Below are 19373 nucleotides of genomic sequence, written 5' to 3' on the forward strand. Positions count from 1 at the left end.
CGAAAATACTGAGGTGGTTTATTTTCATCTTTAGGCTCCCCAATAAAAAAATCACTAAATCCCAGATTTGACACTTCATTGCTACACACGAAATAAATTGCAACAAATGACAGAGTAACCCAGGGTAAGTCAATTAGTTGAACATGTCTTTATATTTGAATGCAGTCGTCTCGGTTTTAATTTGAAGCGTTGTGTTTATGTCACGTGTTAGTATGAATTTCAAAGACAATGGCAACTTGTATTTGGAGTTAACTTTGTTTTGAAGTTTTCGGGGGTCACAGAGAGACGGATAAACCAATGTTTATCGGAGGCTTTTGTGTATAAAGTGACGCGGCACAAAACATTTATCTAAAGACGCATTTAGCTGTTCTACAAGTGGAGGCAGATGCGCGTTTTCAAGTGCAACATTAATAAAGATGGTTTTAGGAAACAGCGCAGAGATTAAAACGATTCTCATATAAATGTACATTTAGCGATACATTAAATTAAATTGCTTCTGGGAAATTGGGCCCATAACGTTCATTGGGAAGTTGCCTGTGTAAATGCAGCCATAGAGACATGTTTCATCTAGTCCACTGGCCACAGACGTCAAGACAACATCTATTCATCGTTGGTTCAACGAAATTTAATTGAAATGATGATGTGAAAACAACGTTGATTCAACGAAAACCTTCCATTCTTCTGAACACCTGATTCAGCCAGTCAGTTCTTCATTGGCTGGAACATGTTTGTTGTTGGGTTGGAACCACAGGAGGTTTGTGGCACCTTAATTGGGAAGGACGGGCTCCTGGAAATGGCTGGAGCGGAATTTGTGGAATGGTATCAAATACCATTCTTAGTTAGACTCCATCCACTCCGTTCCAGACATTATTATAAACCCTCCTCCACTGGAAAACCTGCACACCCGGTGGGTCCACGGTTCCGCATTCCCGGTTCAGGACCTGTAGCAAGGTCCATGGGCTGCACACAATCCGAATACGGTACTACCGGCTCGTGCGTAAACGGCCTGATTGCGGTAGAGGGCGTCGGTGCCATAGCGGCGACGGTGCCTGCAGACCAGAGGGGAGGGAGAGAGAGAGAGGGGAAGAGGGAGGGAGGTATAAGGCGGAGCTTAGTTAGATGAAACAGACCACACATTTGCAATAGAAGTACCGTAACCGTTTAGTTCAAACGCTGTTTTCTACGGTCCTGCGACTTTCCACTTTTGCCAGCCTGTGCGTGACCTTTTGACGCCAGGTGCGTCGCAGAGGACGAGGCGGTCTGGATACGGCGACGCGCCGCTCGGACGTCCAAGGTGATAGAAGTCAACTAATACTCTACTTCAGGGCTATTATATTCTTCCCAGAAATAATAGGAGGCTGCTTGTGCCATGCGCTAATACAGAGGGTTTGTGAAGACATTTTCAGCAGGTAAGTGCAGACTTCTCTCGCTTTTTTCCACTAAATAAACACCATATATATATATATATATGGTCCTATCTGTGTATGAAAACAGTAACCTATTGACTCTCGATTGGTGAATTCACCTTTGATTCTTTACAAAACCAGGTAATATGAATCCTATCCATAGCCTGTATAATGCATCGCTGACAAGACATTCAATTGAACGTGTTTACTTATTATTATTCAAAGCGCTGTATTGAACTCGATCACCGTACCGTATAGACCGTAGCCTTAGACCGTTGCACCGTAGCAACCTGGGCCCGGTTTTTCCAAAAGCATCTTAAGGCTAATAAGTTCATCGTTAGAATCTTCGTAGGAACATCGGTCAATCTCTGAGCTGTTTCCCCACCAAAACCATCGCTATTGAAAAGCTACTGTAAGAGCGTTGTTAGATGCTTTTCCTCTCCTGCATGTTTTAAACACAGAAGATCTCTGCTGAACATAGAACCACACGGTTTATCCGTCTCTCTGTGACCGCAGATAACTTCAGGACAAACAAAGTTGACAATGTTTTTGCCATTAATTAGGGGTCAGAATACTATCTGTACTCTCATGTCTAGCTGCTGAGGAGGGGTCAGAGGTCAGAATACTATCTGTACTCATGTCTAGCTGCTGAGGAGAGGGGTCAGAGGTCAGAATACTATCTGTACTCTCATGTCTAGCTGCTGAGAGGGGTCAGAGGTCAGAATACTATCTGTACTCTCATGTCTAGCTGCTGATGAGAGGGGTCAGAGGTCAGAATACTATCTGTACTCTCATGTCTAGCTGCTGAGGAGAGGGGTCAGAGGTCAGAATACTATCTGTACTCTCATGTCTAGCTGCTGAGGAGAGGGGTCAGAGGTCAGAATACTATCTGTACTCTCATGTCTAGCTGCTGAGGAGAGGGGTCAGAGGTCAGAATACTTACTGTACTCGCTCATGTCTAGCTGCTGAGGAGAGGGGTCAGAGGTCAGAATACTATCTGTACTCTCATGTCTAGCTGCTGAGGAGAGGGGTCAGAGGTCAGAATACTATCTGTACTCTCATGTCTAGCTGCTGAGGAGAGGGGTAGGTGGTAGATGAGGTGCATACCTGTATAACGTAGGTAGATGAGGTGCATACCTGTATAACGTAGGTAGATGACCTACATACCTGTATAACGTAGGTAGATGAGGTACATACCTGTATAACGTAGGTAGATGAGGTACATACCTGTATAACGTAGGTAGATGACCTACATACCTGTATAACGTAGGTAGATGAGGTGCATACCTGTATAACGTAGGTAGATGAGGTACATACCTGTATAACGTAGGTAGATGACGTGCCATACCTGTATAACGTAGGTAGATGAGGTGCATACCTGTATAACGTAGGTAGATGACGTGCCATACCTGTATAACGTAGGTAGATGACCTACATACCTGTATAACGTAGGTAGATGAGGTACATACCTGTATAACGTAGGTAGATGACCTACATACCTGTATAACGTAGGTAGATGAGGTGCATACCTGTATAACGTAGGTAGATGACCTACATACCTGTATAACGTAGGTAGATGACCTACATACCTGTATAACGTAGGTAGATGAGGTACATACCTGTATAACGTAGGTAGATGACCTACATACCTGTATAACGTAGGTAGATGAGGTGCATACCTGTATAACGTAGGTAGATGACCTACATACCTGTATAACGTAGGTAGATGACCTACATACCTGTATAACGTAGGTAGATGAGGTGCATACCTGTATAACGTAGGTAGATGACCTACATACCTGTATAACGTAGGTAGATGAGGTACATACCTGTATAACGTAGGTAGATGAGGTACATACCTGTATAACGTAGGTAGATGACATAATGACGCCACGTAAAATGTTGCGCTACACGTGCAACACAGCATCCCTAACCTCTCCCACAATGTCTGCTGTGTGGATCGAGCAGTCGACAAGTCCAGCAGTCATTTGAAAGAATAAGAATTTCAGCGAGACAATTCAAAAGGCGAAATCCATCAACACCAAGATAATGGAGTTGATTCCCCTTGACAATCAACCGTTACCTGTCGTGGGTGATGTTGTCTTTCGCCGACTGGTCGATCACCGGTACACACTACCAAGTGTGATGTTTTTCAGATGTTGCCCTACTGGAGTTACACAGTAATAGTGTCACTGCTATTAGCTTCACGACATACATACTATGAAACGCCGTTTGGGTCTTTACGTGTCAAAAAAGATACAATAGCTCTGTTAAAGCTGTACAAAGAAGTCTGAAAGATACAGTAGCTCTGTCAAAGCTGTACAAAGACGTCTGCAACAGCGGCCATGATGTGTTTTCAATACCGCGTTGGTAATTAAGCATCATTTGTTCGACCGCAAATTCTGGGGTAGCTAGCTTTAGCTTAGTACCTAGCTAGCTTTAGCTTGGTACCTAGCTAGCTTTAGCTTGGTACCTAGCTAGCTTTAGCTTGGTAGCTAGCTTTAGCTTGGTACCTAGCTAGCTTTAGCTTGGTGCCTAGCTAGCTTTAGCTTGGTGCCTAGCTAGCTTTAGCTTGGTACCTAGCTAGCACCAATACAACCAGCCTGATAACTATGACCAGTAGAAACTGCAGTCATTCATTATTCTTAGCAATGGGGAACTCATTACTAAAGGGTTGTCTGCTGTATGTAACTAGGGCTGAGGAACTCATTACTAAAGGGTTGTCTGCTGTATGTAACTAGGGCTGGGGAACTCATTACTAAAGGGTTGTCTGCTGTATGTAACTAGGGCTGGGGAACTCATTACTAAAGGGTTGTCTGCTGTATGTAACTAGGGCTGGGGAACTCATTACTAAAGGGTTGTCTGCTGTATGTAACTAGGGATGGGGAACTCATTACTAAAGGGTTGTCTGCTGTATGTAACTAGGGCTGGGGAACTCATTACTAAAGGGTTGTCTGCTGTCTGTAACTAGGGCTGGGGAACTCATTACTAAAGGGTTGTCTGCTGTATGTAACTAGGGCTGGGGAACTCATTACTAAAGGGTTGTCTGCTGTCTGTAACTAGGGCTGGGGAACTCATTACTAAAGGGTTGTCTGCTGTCTGTAACTAGGGCTGGGGAACTCATTACTAAAGGGTTGTCTGCTGTCTGTAACTAGGGCTGGGGAACTCATTACTAAAGGGTTGTCTGCTGTATGTAACTAGGGCTGGGGAACTCATTACTAAAGGGTTGTCTGCTGTCTGTAACTAGGGCCGGGGAACTCATTACTAAAGGGTTGTCTGCTGTCTGTAACTAGGGCCGGGGAACTCATTACTAAAGGGTTGTCTGCTGTATGTAACTGGGGCCGGGGAACTCATTACTAAAGGGTTGTCTGCTCTATGTAACTAGGGCCGGGGAACTCATTACTAAAGGGTTGTCTGCTGTCTGTAACTAGGGCCGGGGAACTCATTACTAAAGGGTTGTCTGCTGTCTGTAACTAGGGCCGGGGAACTCATTACTAAAGGGTTGTCTGCTGTCTGTAACTAGGGCCGGGGAACTCATTACTAAAGGGTTGTCTGCTGTATGTAACTAGGGCCGGGGAACTCATTACTAAAGGCTTGTCTGCTGTCTGTAACTAGGGCCGGGGAACTCATTACTAAAGGGTTGTCTGCTGTCTGTAACTAGGGCCGGGGAACTCATTACTAAAGGGTTGTCTGCTGTAATGTAACTAAAGGGGTCTGCTGTCTGGGGAACTCATTACTAAAGGGTTGTCTGCTGTCTGTAACTAGGGCTGGGGAACTCATTACTAAAGGGTTGTCTGCTGTCTGTAACTAGGGCCGGGGAACTCATTACTAAAGGGTTGTCTGCTGTCTGTAACTAGGGCTGGGGAACTCATTACTAAAGGGTTGTCTGCTGTATGTAACTAGGGCTGGGGAACTCATTACTAAAGGGTTGTCTGCTGTATGTAACTAGGGCTGGGGAACTCATTACTAAAGGGTTGTCTGCTGTATGTAACTAGGGCTGGGGAACTCATTACTAAAGGGTTGTCTGCTGTATGTAACTAGGGCTGGGGAACTCATTACTAAAGGGTTGTCTGCTGTATGTAACTAGGGCTGGGGAACTCATTACTAAAGGGTTGTCTGCTGTCTGTAACTAGGGCTGGGGAACTCATTACTAAAGGGTTGTCTGCTGTATGTAACTAGGGCTGGGGAACTCATGCTCCGTTCTCTGTCATAGCTATAGGTGCTTAGGATACTATTTCAGAATAGCCTACAGAATCAATAACTGTTGAAGAAAATATATTCACAGTGATGAATGATGGTAGTCTTATCCGAAGGCCCGTTCTCTATCAGATGAAATATATTTATTATTCCTGAATCACACAGCTTAGTGCAATGAAATACCCTTTAGTGATTATCAATCATTTAAGCATCGGGAATCATCATTATTGATCCGTCTTACTGCAGATTATAATAATCGGTTAGTAGTGTTTGTGTGAACACAGCCGGATGAGGCAGGCCGCTGTCCATCCGTTGTTATGGTTCGGGGACTGTGTTCTGGTGTTCCCTGGTTGGTAGGAGGGTGTTCCCTGGTTGGTAGGAGGGTGTTCCCTGGTTGGTAGACGGGTGTTCCCTGGTTGGTAGACGGGTGTTCCCTGATTGGTAGGAGGGTGTTCCCTGCTTGGTAGGAGGGTGTTCCCTGGTTGGTAGGAGGGTGTTCCCTGGTTGGTAGGAGGGTGTTCCCTGGTTGGTAGGAGGGTGTTCCCTGGTTGGTAGGAGGGTGTTCCCTGGTTGGTAGGAGTGTGTTCCCTGGTTGGTAGGAGTGTGTTCCCTGGTTGGTAGGAGGGTGTTCCCTGGTTGGTAGGAGGGTGTTCCCTCCCTGGTTGGTAGGGGGGTGTTCCCTGGTTGGTAGGAGGGTGTTCCCTCCCTGGTTGGTAGGAGGGTGTTCCCTGGTTGGTAGGATGGTGTTCCCTCCCTGGTTGGTAGGAGGGTGTTCCCTGGTTGGTAGGAGGGTGTTCCCTCCCTGGTTGGTAGGAGGGTGTTCCCTCCCTGGTTGGTAGGAGGGTGTTCCCTCCCTGGTTGGTAGGAGGGTGTTCCCTCCCTGGTTGGTAGGAGGGTGTTCCCTCCCTGGTTGGTAGGAGGGTGTTCCCTCCCTGGTTGGTAGGAGGGTGTTCCCTGGTTGGTAGGAGGGTGTTCCCTGGTTGGTAGACTGGTGTTCCCTGGTTGGTAGGAGGGTGTTCCCTGGCTGGTAGGAGGGTGTTCCCTGGTTGGTAGACTGGTGTTCCCTGGTTGGTAGGAGGGTGTTCCCTGGTTGGTTCAGAGGGTGTTCCCTGGTTGGTAGGAGGGTGTTCCCTGGTTGGTAGGAGGGTGTTCCCTGGTTGGTAGGAGGGTGTTCCCTGGTTGGTAGACAGGTGTTCCCTGGTTGGTAGACGGGTGTTCCCTGGTTGGTAGGAGGGTGTTCCCTGGTTGGTAGGAGGGTGTTCCCTGGTTGGTAGGAGGGTGAGGGTGTTCCCTGGTTGGTAGGAGAGTGTTCCCTGGTTGGTAGGAGGGTGTTCCCTGGTTGGTAGGAGGGTGTTCCCTGGTTGGTAGGAGGGTGTTCCCTGGTTGGTAGGAGGGTGTTCCCTGGTTGGTAGGAGGGTGTTCCCTCCCTGGTTGGTAGGAGGGTGTTCCCTGGTTGGTAGGAGGGTGTTCCCTGGTTGGTAGGAGGGTGTTCCCTCCCTGGTTGGTAGGAGGGTGTTCCCTCCCTGGTTGGTAGGAGGGTGTTCCCTCCTGGTTGGTAGGAGGGTGTTCCCTGGTTGGTAGGAGGGTGTTCCCTGGTTGGTAGGAGGGTGTTCCCTCCCTGGTTGGTAGGAGGGTGTTCCCTGGTTGGTAGGATGGTGTTCCCTGGTTGGTAGGAGGGTGTTCCCTGGTTGGTAGGAGGGTGTTCCCTGGTTGGTAGACTGGTGGTCCCTGGTTGGTAGGAGGGTGTTCCCTGGTTGGTAGGAGGGTGTTCCCTGGTTGGTAGGAGGGTGTTCCCTGGTTGGTAGGAGGGTGTTCCCTGGTTGGTAGGAGGGTGTTCCCTGGTTGGTAGGAGGGTGTTCCCTGGTTGGTAGGAGCGTGTTCCCTGATTGGTAGGAGGGTGTTCCCTGGTTGGTAGGAGGGTGTTCCCTGGTTGGTAGGAGAGTGTTCTCTGGTTGGTAGGAGAGTGTTCCCTGGTTGGTAGGAGGGTGTTCCCTGGTTGGTAGAAGGGTGTTCCCTGGTTGGTAGGAGGGTGTTCCCTCCTGGTTGGTAGGAGGGTGTTCCCTCCCTGGTTGGTAGGAGGGTGTTCCCTCCCTGGTTGGTAGGAGGGTGTTCCCTCCCTGGTTGGTAGGAGGGTGTTCCCTCCCTGGTTGGTAGGAGGGTGTTCCCTCCCTGGTTGGTAGGAGGGTGTTCCCTCCCTGGTTGGTAGGAGGGTGTTCCCTCCCTGGTTGGTAGGAGGGTGTTCCCTCCCTGGTTGGTAGGAGGGTGTTCCCTCCCTGGTTGGTAGGAGGGTGTTGTCTGGTTGGTAGGGGTGTTCCCTGGTTGGCAGGAGGGTGTTCCCTGGTTGGCAGGAGGGTGTTCCCTGGTTGGTAGGGGGTGTTCCCTGGTTGGTAGGAGGGTGTTCCCTGGTTGGTAGGAGGGTGTTCCCTGGTTGGTAGGAGGGTGTTCCCTGGTTGGTAGGAGGGTGTTCCCTGGTTGGTAGGAGGGTGTTCTCTGTTTTTATAGCGGGGTTGACCAGAGGTCTCGTTGATATCTTTCATGCGAACATCCAGCCCTTCCTTCCTAATGTCAATCAAACTGCTAAGATGTCATTTCAACATATTTTCACACACTTTGAATTGATTTGGATCGTAGCGTAAGTAATTCAAGACAAAGGCATACCGTTAACCATGTAGAATATGGGCTGTTGAAGCATTGTGGGTCAATTCTGAGTCCAAGTCAAAGTGTTAAAGAGAAAAGTCAATACTCTGGACATTCTTGCTGTCCCCTCTGTCGCCGAGGCTTTGGGAATGAGACATGATCTTTAACGAGAAGAAAGACCTGTACACTGCTATTTCCTGCATCGCTTCAGATCACTACGCTTCTGAGACATGGTCGTCCACAACACCCTGTCTCTCTGCTTCCTCATTCACTTGACCTCTATGCTGTCCGCTGCACCCTGTCTCTCTGCTTCCTCATTCACTTGACCTCTATGCTGTCCGCTGCACCCTGTCTCTCTGCTTCCTCATTCACTTGACCTCTATGCTGTCCGCTGCACCCTGTCTCTCTGCTTCCTCATTCACTTGACCTGTATGCTGTCCGCTGCACCCTGTCTCTCAGCTTCCTCATTCACTTGACCTCTATGCTGTCCGCTGCACCGTGACCAAACACATTATCTTCTCTTAGACGTTCCTCTCCAGTGTATGGTACCACCCACACACACACTGCAAGATTACATTGTGACTAAGAATGTCCTGCTACTCTTTCGCTGTGTTCAAGGGTTCCTTCAAGGTCCTGGGCTGCTTTGATGCTCGTGCTGCTACCATGTAGTGGTGCTACCATGTAGTGGTGCTGCCATGTTGTGTTGCTACCATGTTGGGGTGCTGCCATGTTGTGGTGCTGCCATGTGGTGGTGCTGCCATGTTGTGGTGCTACCATGTTGTGGTGCTACCATGTTGTGGTGCTGCCATGTAGTGGTGCTACCATGTTGTGTTGCTGCCATGTAGTGGTGCTACCATGTTGTGTTGTCATGTATTGCTACCATGCTGTGTTGTCATGTGTTGTTGCCATGCTGTGTTGCTACCATGCTGTGATGCTACCATGCTGTGGTGCTACCATGCTGTGGTGCTACCATGCTGTGTTGCTACCATGCTGTGTTGTCATGTGGTGCTACCATGCTGTGTTGCTACCATGCTGTGTTGTCATGTGTTGCTACCATGCTGTGTTGCTACCATGCTGTGTTGTCATGTGTTGCTACCATGCTGTGTTGCTACCATGCTGTGTTGTCATGTGTTGCTGCCATGCTGTGTTGTCATGTGTTGCTACCATGCTGTGTTGCTACCATGCTGTGTTGTCATGTGTTGCTACCATGCTGTGTTGTCATGTGTTGCTGCCATGCTGTGTTGTCATGTGTTGCTACCATGCTGTGTTGCTACCATGCTGTGTTGTCATGTGTTGCTACCATGCTGTGTTGTCATGTGTTGCTACCATGCTGTGTTGTCATGTGTTGCTACCATGCTGTGTTGTCATGTGCTGCTACCATGCTGTGTTGTCATGTGTTGCTACCATGCTGTGTTGTCATGTGTTGCTGCCATGCTGTGTTGCCATGTGTTGCTACCATGCTGTGTTGTCATGTGTTGCTACCATGCTGTGTTGCTACCATTTACATTTAAGTCATTTAGCAGACGCTCTTATCCAGAGCGACTTACAAATTGGATGCCATGCTGTGTTGTCATGTGTTGCTACCATGCTGTGTTGTCATGTGTTGCTACCATGCTGTGTTGTCATGTGTTGCTACCATGCTGTGTTGCTACCATGCTGTGTTGCTACCATGCTGTGTTTCTACCATGCTGTGTTGCTACCATGCTGTGTTGCTACCATGCTGTGTTGTCATGTGTTGCTACCATGCTGTGTTGTCATGTGTTGCTACCATGCTGTGTTGTCATGTATTGCTACCATGCTGTGTTGTCATGTGTTGCTACCATGCTGTGTTGTCATGTGTTGCTACCATGCTGTGTTGTCATGTGTTGCTACCATGCTGCGTTGCTACCATGCTGTGTTGTCATGTGTTGCTACCATGCTGTGTTGTCATGTGTTGCTACCATGCTGTGTTGTCATGTGTTGCTACCATGCTGTGTTGCTACCATGCTGTGTTGTCATGTGTTGCTACCATGCTGTGTTGCTACCATGCTGCGTTGTCTCAGGTCTCTCTTTATCTAGTGTTGTGGTGTACCTCTTGTCGTGATGTGTGTTTCGTCCAACATTATTATTCTTAATCCCAGTGCCCCGGTACCCGCAGGAAGCCTTCTGCCTCTGGGTAGGCAGTCATTGTAAATAATAATGAGTTTTTAATTGACTTGCCTAGTGAAATAAACTTGAAATAAATAATACAAATCAATGGCTTCTCTTCTTCTGCCCTGTGTTATTGTTGTACCAGTCCACCACTCTAGGTCTATGACCCCTGTGTTATTGTTGTACCAGTCCACCACTCTAGGTCTATGACCCCTGTGTTATTGTTGTACCAGTCCACCACTCTAGGTCTATGACCCCTGTGTTATTGTTGTACCAGTCCACCACTCTAGGTCTATGACCCCTGTGTTATTGTTGTACCAGTCCACCACTCTAGGTCTATGACCCCTGTGTTATTGTTGTACCAGTCCACCACTCTAGGTCTATGACCCCTGTGTTATTGTTGTACCAGTCCACCACTCTAGGTCTATGACCCCTGTGTTAATGCCGTACCAGTCCACCACTCTAGGTCTATGACCCCTGTGTTATTGTCGTACCAGTCCACCACTCTAGGTCTATGACCCCTGTGTTATTGTTGTACCAGTCCACCACTCTAGGTCTATGACCCCTGTGTTATTGATGTACCAGTCCACCACTCTAGGTCTATGACCCCTGTGTTATTGTTGTACCAGTCCACCACTCTAGGTCTATGACCCCTGTGTTATTGTTGTACCAGTCCACCACTCTAGGTCTATGACCCCTGTGTTATTGATGTACCAGTCCACCACTCTAGGTCTATGACCCCTGTGTTATTGACATACCAGACCACCACTCTAGGTCTATGACCCCTGTGTTATTGTTGTACCAGTCCACCACTCTAGGTCTATGACCCCTGTGTTATTGTTGTACCAGTCCACCACTCTAGGTCTATGACCCCTGTGTTATTGTCATACCAGTCCACCACTCTAGGTCTATGACCCCTGTGTTATTGTTGTACCAGTCCACCACTCTAGGTCTATGACCCCTGTGTTATTGTTGTACCAGTCCAACACTCTAGGTCTATGACCCCTGTGTTATTGTCGTACCAGTCCACCAGTCTAGGTCTATGACCCCTGTGTTATTGTTGTACCAGTCCACCACTCTAGGTCTACGACCCCTGTGTTATTATCATACCAGTCCACCACTCTAGGTCTATGACCCCTGTGTTATTGTCATACCAGTCCAACACTCTAGGTCTATGACCCCTGTGTTATTGTTATACCAGTCCACCACTCTAGGTCTATGACCCCTGTGTTATTGTCATACCAGTCCAACACTCTAGGTCTACGACCCCTGTGTTATTGTTGTACCAGTCCACCAGTCTAGGTCTATGACCCCTGTGTTATTGACATACCAGTCCACCACTATACGTCTATGACCCCTGTGTTATTGTTGTACCAGTCCACCACTCTAGGTCTATGACCCCTGTGTTATTGTCATACCAGTCGACCACTCTAGGTCTATGACCCCTGTGTTATTGTTGTACCAGTCCACCAGTCTAGGTCTATGACCCCTGTGTTAATGCCGTACCAGTCCACCAGTCTAGGTCTATGACCCCTGTGTTATTGTTGTACCAGTCCACCACTCTAGGTCTATGACCCCTGTGTTATTGTTGTACCAGTCCACCACTCTAGGTCTATGACCCCTGTGTTATTATTGTACCAGTCCACCACTCTAGGTCTATGACCCCTGTGTTATTGTTGTACCAGTCCACCACTCTAGGTCTATGACCCCTGTGTTATTGTCATACCAGTCCACCACTCTAGGTCTATGACCCCTGTGTTATTGTTGTACCAGTCGACTACTCTAGGTCTATGACCCCTGTGTTATTGTCATACCAGTCCACCACTCTAGGTCTATGACCCCTGTGTTATTATAATACCAGTCCACCACTCTAGGTCTATGACCCCTGTGTTATTGACATACCAGTTGACCACTCTAGGTCTATGACCCCTGTGTTATTGTTGTACCAGTCCACCACTCTAGGTCTATGACCCCTGTGTTATTGTTGTACCAGTCCACCACTCTAGGTCTATGACCCTGTGTTATTGTTGTACCAGTCCACCACTCTAGGTCTATGACCCCTGTGTTATTGACATACCAGACCACCACTCTAGGTCTACGACCCCTGTGTTATTGTTGTACCAGTCCACCACTCTAGGTCTATGACCCCTGTGTTATTGTTGTACCAGTCCACCGCTCTAGGTCTATGACCCCTGTGTTAATGCCATACCAGTCCACCACTCTAGGTCTATGACCCCTGTGTTATTGTCATACCAGTCCACCACTCTAGGTCTATGACCCCTGTGTTATTGTCATACCAGTCCACCACTCTAGGTCTATGACCCCTGTGTTATTGACATACCAGTTGACCACTCTAGGTCTATGACCCCTGTGTTATTGTTGTACCAGTCCACCACTCTAGGTCTATGACCCTTGTGTTATTGTTGTACCAGTCCACCACTCTAGGTCTATGACCCCTGTGTTATTGTTGTACCAGTCGACCACTCTAGGTCTATGACCCCTGTGTTATTGTTGTACCAGTCCACCACTCTAGGTCTATGACCCCTGTGTTATTGTTGTACCAGTCCACCACTCTAGGTCTATGACCCCTGTGTTAATGCCGTACCAGTCCACCACTATACGTCTATGACCCCTGTGTTATTGTTGTACCAGTCCACCACTCTAGGTCTATGACCCCTGTGTTATTGTCATACCAGTCGACCACTCTAGGTCTATAACCCCTGTGTTATTGTTGTACCAGTCGACCACTCTAGGTCTATGACCCCTGTGTTATTGTTGTACCAGTCCACCACTCTAGGTCTATGACCCCTGTGTTATTGTTGTACCAGTCCACCACTCTAGGTCTATGACCCCTGTGTTATTGTGGTACTAGTCGACCACTCTAGGTCTATGACCCCTGTGTTATTGTTGTACCAGTCCACCACTCTAGGTCTATGACCCCTGTGTTATTGTTGTACTAGTCGACCACTCTAGGTCTATGACCCCTGTGTTATTGTTGTACCAGTTATCCACTCTAGGTCTATGACCCTGTGTTATTGTTGTACCAGTCAACCACTCTAGGTCTATGACCCCTGTGTTATTGTCATACCCGTGGTACAAGGATTCTCTACTCTATACATTGATTGTCTTGTCACATAAAACTGAAATTAGGTGAAATATTAGAATTTGAATAACCTAGGAAATGGCGGAGCAATTTCTGCATATTGCACCTTTTAATAAAGGTCAGGAGGGGTCACGTGTGTTGGTAGTTTGAGGTAACCTTGACCTTCGTTACCCTTTCTTTATAGATCAACTGAGTTGTTCTATTAAAGTGCCCCTGCTCTGTTGATGAGCAATAGCTCCGGTCGTCGCCATCGCCATCATCAGGATCAGGAAGAGGTCAGCAGTTATTAATAAGTAGCATCGTTAAAGCACCTCTCCAGTGACCTGCCTGGTAATTGGTGTCGTTAAAGCACCTCTCCAGTGACCTGCCTGGTAATTGGTGTCGTTAAAGCACCTCTCCAGTGACCTGCCTGGAAAATTGGTGTTATGAGCCTTTCAGCTCCTTGTTCTATTCATCTCCCACAGGTACAACTGGTTTCCCTGGAGCTATGTCACCTAAAACCCTATCTATCTATCTATTACCCTGTCTCTGGGTCACCTACCTGCCTGCCTGCCTGTCTGTCTGTCTGTCTGCCTGTCTGCCTGTCTGTCTGTCTGTCTGTCTGTCTGTCTGTCTGTCTGTCTGTCTGTCTGTCTGTCTGTCTGTCTGCCTGCCTGCCTGCCTGCCTGCCTGCCTGCCCTGCCTGCCCTGCCTGCCTGCCTGCCTGCCTGCCTGCCTGCCTGTGCCTGTGCCTGTGCCTGCCTGTGCCTGTGCCTGTGCCTGTGCCTGTGCCTGTCCTGTGCCTGTGCCTGTGCCTGTGCCTGCCTGCCTGCCTGCCTGTCTGTCTGTTCAAAGGGCTTTATTGGCATGGGAAACATACAGTACCTTGCAAAAGTATTCATCTCCTTGGAGTTTTTCCTATTTTGTTGCAGTACAACCTGTAATTTAAATAGATTTTTAATTTGGATTTCATATAATGGACAGACACAAAATAGTCCGAATTGGTGAAGTGAAATTTAAAAAATAACTTGTCAAAAAAAAAAAAAGTGTTCCGTATTTTCAGCCCCTTTGCTATGAAGCCCCTACATAAGATCTGGTGCAACCAATTACCTTCAGAAGTCACATCATTCATTAAATAAAGTCCACCTGTGTGCAATCTAATTGTCACATGATCTGTCACATGATCTCATTATATATACACCTGTTCTGAAAGGCCCCAGAGTCTGCAACACCCCTAAGCAAGGTGCACCATCAAGCAAACAGCACCATGAAGAGCAGAGTTGTGGAGGGTTGGATTATAAAACAATATCAGAAACTTTGAACATCCCACGGAGCGCCATTGAATCCATTATTAAAAAATGGAAAGAATATGTCACCACCACAAACCTGCCGAGAGAGGGCCGCCCACCAAAACTCACAGACCAGGCAAGGAGGACATTAATCAGAGAGGCAACAAAGAGACCAAAGATAACCCTGAAGTAGCTGCAAAGCTCCACAGCGGAGATTGAAGTATCTGTCCGTAGGACCACTTTAAGCCGTACACTCCACAGAGCTGGGCTTTAAGGAAGAGTGGCCAGAAAGAGCCATTGCTCATACAAAAGGAATGTGGGAGACTCCCCAAACATATAGAAGACGGTACTCTGGTGAGATGAGACAAAACATTAGCTTTTTGGTTATCAAGGATAGCGCTATGTCTGGCACAAACCCAACACCTCTCATCACCCCGAGAACAGCATCCCCACAGTGAAGTATGGTGGTGGCAGCATCATGCTGTGGGGATGTTCATCTGCAGGGAAACTGGTCAGAATTGAAAGATTGATGGATGGCTCTAAATACAGGGAAATTCTTGAGTCTTCCAGAGATTTGAGACTGGGACGGAGGTTCACCTTCCAGCAGGACAATGACTCTAAGCATACTGCTAAAGCAACACTTGGGTGGTTTAAGGAAAACATTTAAATGTTTTGGAATGGCCTAGTCAAAGCCCAGACCTCAATCCCAATTCAGATTCTGTGGTATGACTTAAAGATTGCTGTACACCAGCGGAACCCATCCAACTTGAAGGAGCTGGAGCAGTTTTGCCTTGAAGAATAGGCAGAAGTCCCAGTGGCTAGATGTGCCAAGCTTATAGAGACATACTCCAAGAGACTTGCAGCTATAATTGTAATTCTCTCTCTGTGTATTGTGTTGACTGATAAGGTACTGGCAACGTCTCTACTCGTTAGCTAGTGCGTCTGTCTCTCTCTCTCTCTCTCTCTCTGTGTATTGTGTTGACTGATAAGGTACTGGTAACATCTCTACTCGTTAGCTAGTGAGTCTGTCTCTCTCTGTGTATTGTGTTGACTGATAAGGTACTGGTAACGTCTCTACTCGTTAGCTAGTGAGTCTGTCTCTCTCTCTCTCTGTGTATTGTGTTGACTGATAAGGTACTGGTAACATCTCTACTCGTTAGCTAGTGAGTCTGTCTCTCTCTCTCTCTCTGTGTATTGTGTTGACTGATGAGGTACTGGTAACGTCTCTACTCGTTAGCTAGTGAGTCTCTCTCTATCTCTCTGTGTATTGTGTTGACTGATAAGGTACTGGTAACGTCTCTACTCGTTAGCTAGTGAGTCTGTCTCTCTATCTGTGTATTGTGTTGACTGATAAGGTACTGGTGACATCTCTACTCGTTAGCTAGTGAGTCTCTCTCTCTCTCTCTGTGTATTGTGTTGACTGATAAGGTACTGGTAACGTCTCTACTCGTTAGCTAGTGAGTCTGTCTCTCTATCTGTGTATTGTGTTGACTGATAAGGTACTGGTAACATCTCTACTCGTTAGCTAGTGAGTCTCTCTCTCTCTCTGTGTATTGTGTTTACTGATAAGGTACTGGTAACATCTTTACTCGTTAGCTAGTGAGTCTGTCTCTCTCTGTGTATTGTGTTGACTGATGAGGTACTGGTAACGTCTCTACTCGTTAGCTAGTGAGTCTGTCTCTCTCTCTCTCTCTGTGTATTGTGTTGACTGATAAGGTACTGGTAACATCTCTACTCGTTAGCGAGTGCGTCTGGAGGTGAAGGCTCTCCTCTGATGTGGGTCTAGAACAACTAGCTGTCTGCTGGGGCTCCTGAGAGATCTTTGATCAGGAGACACTAGGTTGTGTAATCATCTATATTTCCCCTGATTCTGGCCTGTTTACAAGACAATATTTCCCTGATTCTGGCCTGTTTAGAAGACAATATTTTCCCTGATTCTGGCCTGTTTAGAAGACAATATTTTCCTTGATTCTGGCCTGTTTAGAAGACAATATTTTCCCTGATTCTGGCCTGTTTAGAAGACAATATTTTCCCTGATTCTGGCCTGTTTAGAAGACAATATTTCCCCTGATTCTGGCCTGTTTAGAAGACAATATTTTCCCTGATTCTGGCCTGTTTAGAAGACAATATTTTCCCTCCCTCATGTTGTTGTTTATCCAGATGTTGAGTGATGAAACCAAATGGAACAGAACACACTGCTGCATTAGAGGGATGTGGTCAGCAGGGACCGGAACCTTCCATGGGAACATTCTGATTGGCCCCTGTCCACCGGGTCAGAGTTCCGTCCAGCGGTCGTCCATGGGGATGTCCACTGGGCCAGGAGTTGTATTTTAGGAAGTTCCCAGACCCTGGTATCAGTAAAGGCCCCCAGTAGCCCCTCCTCTCACGGCCCTGTGAGCTGATGTGTGTTGGACACAGATGGGTTTTTCTCGCTCTGGGAAAATTATTCGATTTGAGCTCCAGTGAAAAAATGTCCGTTGATGATGATGGGAATATGAGTTTCCTCTGCAATCCTCGACTCTCCTGGCAGGTGTAATAGAGGCTTTTAATAGACTGCTCTGTATCTGCATTCAGCAATCACAATAGTTACTTACATAAGTCTCCTTAATGCTCAACTCAATTGAAATTGTATGATGTTTTTACAAAAAAAAAAAGAACCATGGGCCAAAACGCTTTGGGCAAAAATGACGGCTTTAAACTTTATAACTGATCAAAGAACCGTCATACCTGGTCATTAGAGAAGCCCCTCCTACAGGAAGAACCATCATACCTGGTCATTAGAGAAGCCCCTCCCCCTCCTACAGGAAGAACCATCATACTTGGTCATTAGAGAAGCCCCTCCTACAGGAAGAACCATCATACCTGGTCATTAGAGAAGCCCCTCCCCCTCCTACAGGAAGAACTCTCAGGTCCGGTAGAGAAGCCCCTCCCACTCCTACAGGAAGAACTCTCAGGTCCGGTAGAGAAGCCCCTCCCTCTCCTACAGGAAGAACTCTCAGGTCCGGTAGAGAAGCCCCTCCCCTCCTACAGTATCAGCTGTCAGGCCCGGTAGAGATGCCCCTCTCCCTCCTACAGTATCTGCTGTCAGGCCCGGTAGAGATGCCCTGCCCCTCTCCCTCCTACAGTATCAGCTGTCAGGCCCGGTAGAGATGCCCCTGCCCCTCCCTCCTACAGTATCAGCTGTCAGGCCCGGTAGAGATGCCCCTCTCCCTCCTACAGTATCAGCTGTCAGGCCCGGTAGAGATGCCCCTCTCCCTCCTACAGTATCAGCTGTCAGGCCCAGTAGAGATGCCCCTCTCCCTCCTACAGTATCAGCTGTCAGGCCCGGTAGAGACGCCCCTCTCCCTCCTACAGTATCAGCTGTCAGGCCCGGTAGAGAAGCCCCTCTCCCTCCTACAGTATCAGCTGTCAGGCCCGGTAGAGACGCCCCTCTCCCTCCTACAGTATCAGCTGTCAGGCCCGGTAGAGACGCCCCTCTCCCTCCTACAGTATCAGCTGTCAGGCCCGGTAGAGATGCCCCTCTCCCTCCTACAATATCAGCTGTCAGGCCCGGTAGAGATGCCTCTCCATTCCCCCAGTGTGACGCTGGCTGGTTTATTTTTGAGGAATCAATTAAAGCTCTGAACGCTCTGGGAACAATTAACAGAGCAGAGATGATTCTGGGTATTATCCAGGAAGGGACCAGTAGAGGCCTGTGGGTATTATCTGGGGTGCGACTGAGCTTAGCTGAGTTTACACTGAGGACAGATGGTGTCATGAAGACTTCCTCTCTCTTCTCTCTCTCCGTCTGGACCATGACTCAACACAACATGGCTGCTGGTAAACGAGGACACCAGTCTGTTGTTATTGACCTGGTACCGTCTGAATTCTTCAAATTCATGCATCAATGTTCCTTGAAAACAAAACCTGGGAAAAGCCTTGTGAATTCCTTTCTTCCAAGTTGCTCTTTATCAGTGTGTTTTCCTTCTGTTGCTCAGCCTTTCACAACCTTCCCAAAGCATTTGTCTCTGTCCTAACAGCATTTTAATCAGCTTTTTGATTGTGAGTGAGAGTTCCCACCTATTCCTCTACTACTGTATGTTTCAACAGACCACACGTCAGAGAGGGCGTTAAACCATGGTGATGCACTACTACCTGTCAACCACACGTCAGAGAGGGTGTTAAACCATGGTGATGCACTACTACCTGTCAACCACACGTCAGAGAGGGTGTTAAACCATGGTGATGCACTACTACCTGTCAACCACACGTCAGAGAGGGTGTTAACCATGGTGATGCACTACTACCTGTCAACCACACGTCAGAGAGGGTGTTAAACCATGGTGATGCACTACTACCTGTCAACCACACGTCAGAGAGGGTGTTAAACCATGGTGATGCACTACTACCTGTCAACCACATGTCAGAGAGGGTGTTAAACCATGGTGATGCACTACTACCTGTCAACCACATGTCAGAGAGGGCGTTAAACCATGGTGATGCACTACTACCTGTCAACCACACGTCAGAGAGGGCGTTAAACCATGGTGATGCACTACTACCTGTTAACCACACGTCAGAGAGGGTGTTAAACCATGGTGATGCACTACACTACTACCTGTCAACCACACCGTCAGAGAGGGTGTTAAACCA

The 19373-nt window shown here is 47.7% G+C and overlaps 1 protein-coding gene across 1 annotated transcript in view; it reads left to right on the forward strand.

The window, feature by feature from the left end:
- Window positions 1–1230: 1230 nt before the first annotated feature.
- The window catches only part of LOC124019920 (epidermal growth factor receptor kinase substrate 8-like), a gene marked incomplete at its 5' end in the record, with an annotated part of 181377 nt that continues 163234 nt past the window's right edge, over window positions 1231–19373 (forward strand). Inside the window, one exon of the mRNA XM_046335367.1 lies at window positions 1231–1409. Coding sequence (XP_046191323.1) covers window positions 1231–1409 — 179 coding nt within the window. The remainder of the gene's footprint in view (window positions 1410–19373) is intronic.

The sequence above is a fragment of the Oncorhynchus gorbuscha genome, unplaced genomic scaffold, assembly GCF_021184085.1.
Source record: "Oncorhynchus gorbuscha isolate QuinsamMale2020 ecotype Even-year unplaced genomic scaffold, OgorEven_v1.0 Un_scaffold_724, whole genome shotgun sequence".
Classification (NCBI taxonomy): domain Eukaryota; kingdom Metazoa; phylum Chordata; class Actinopteri; order Salmoniformes; family Salmonidae; genus Oncorhynchus; species Oncorhynchus gorbuscha.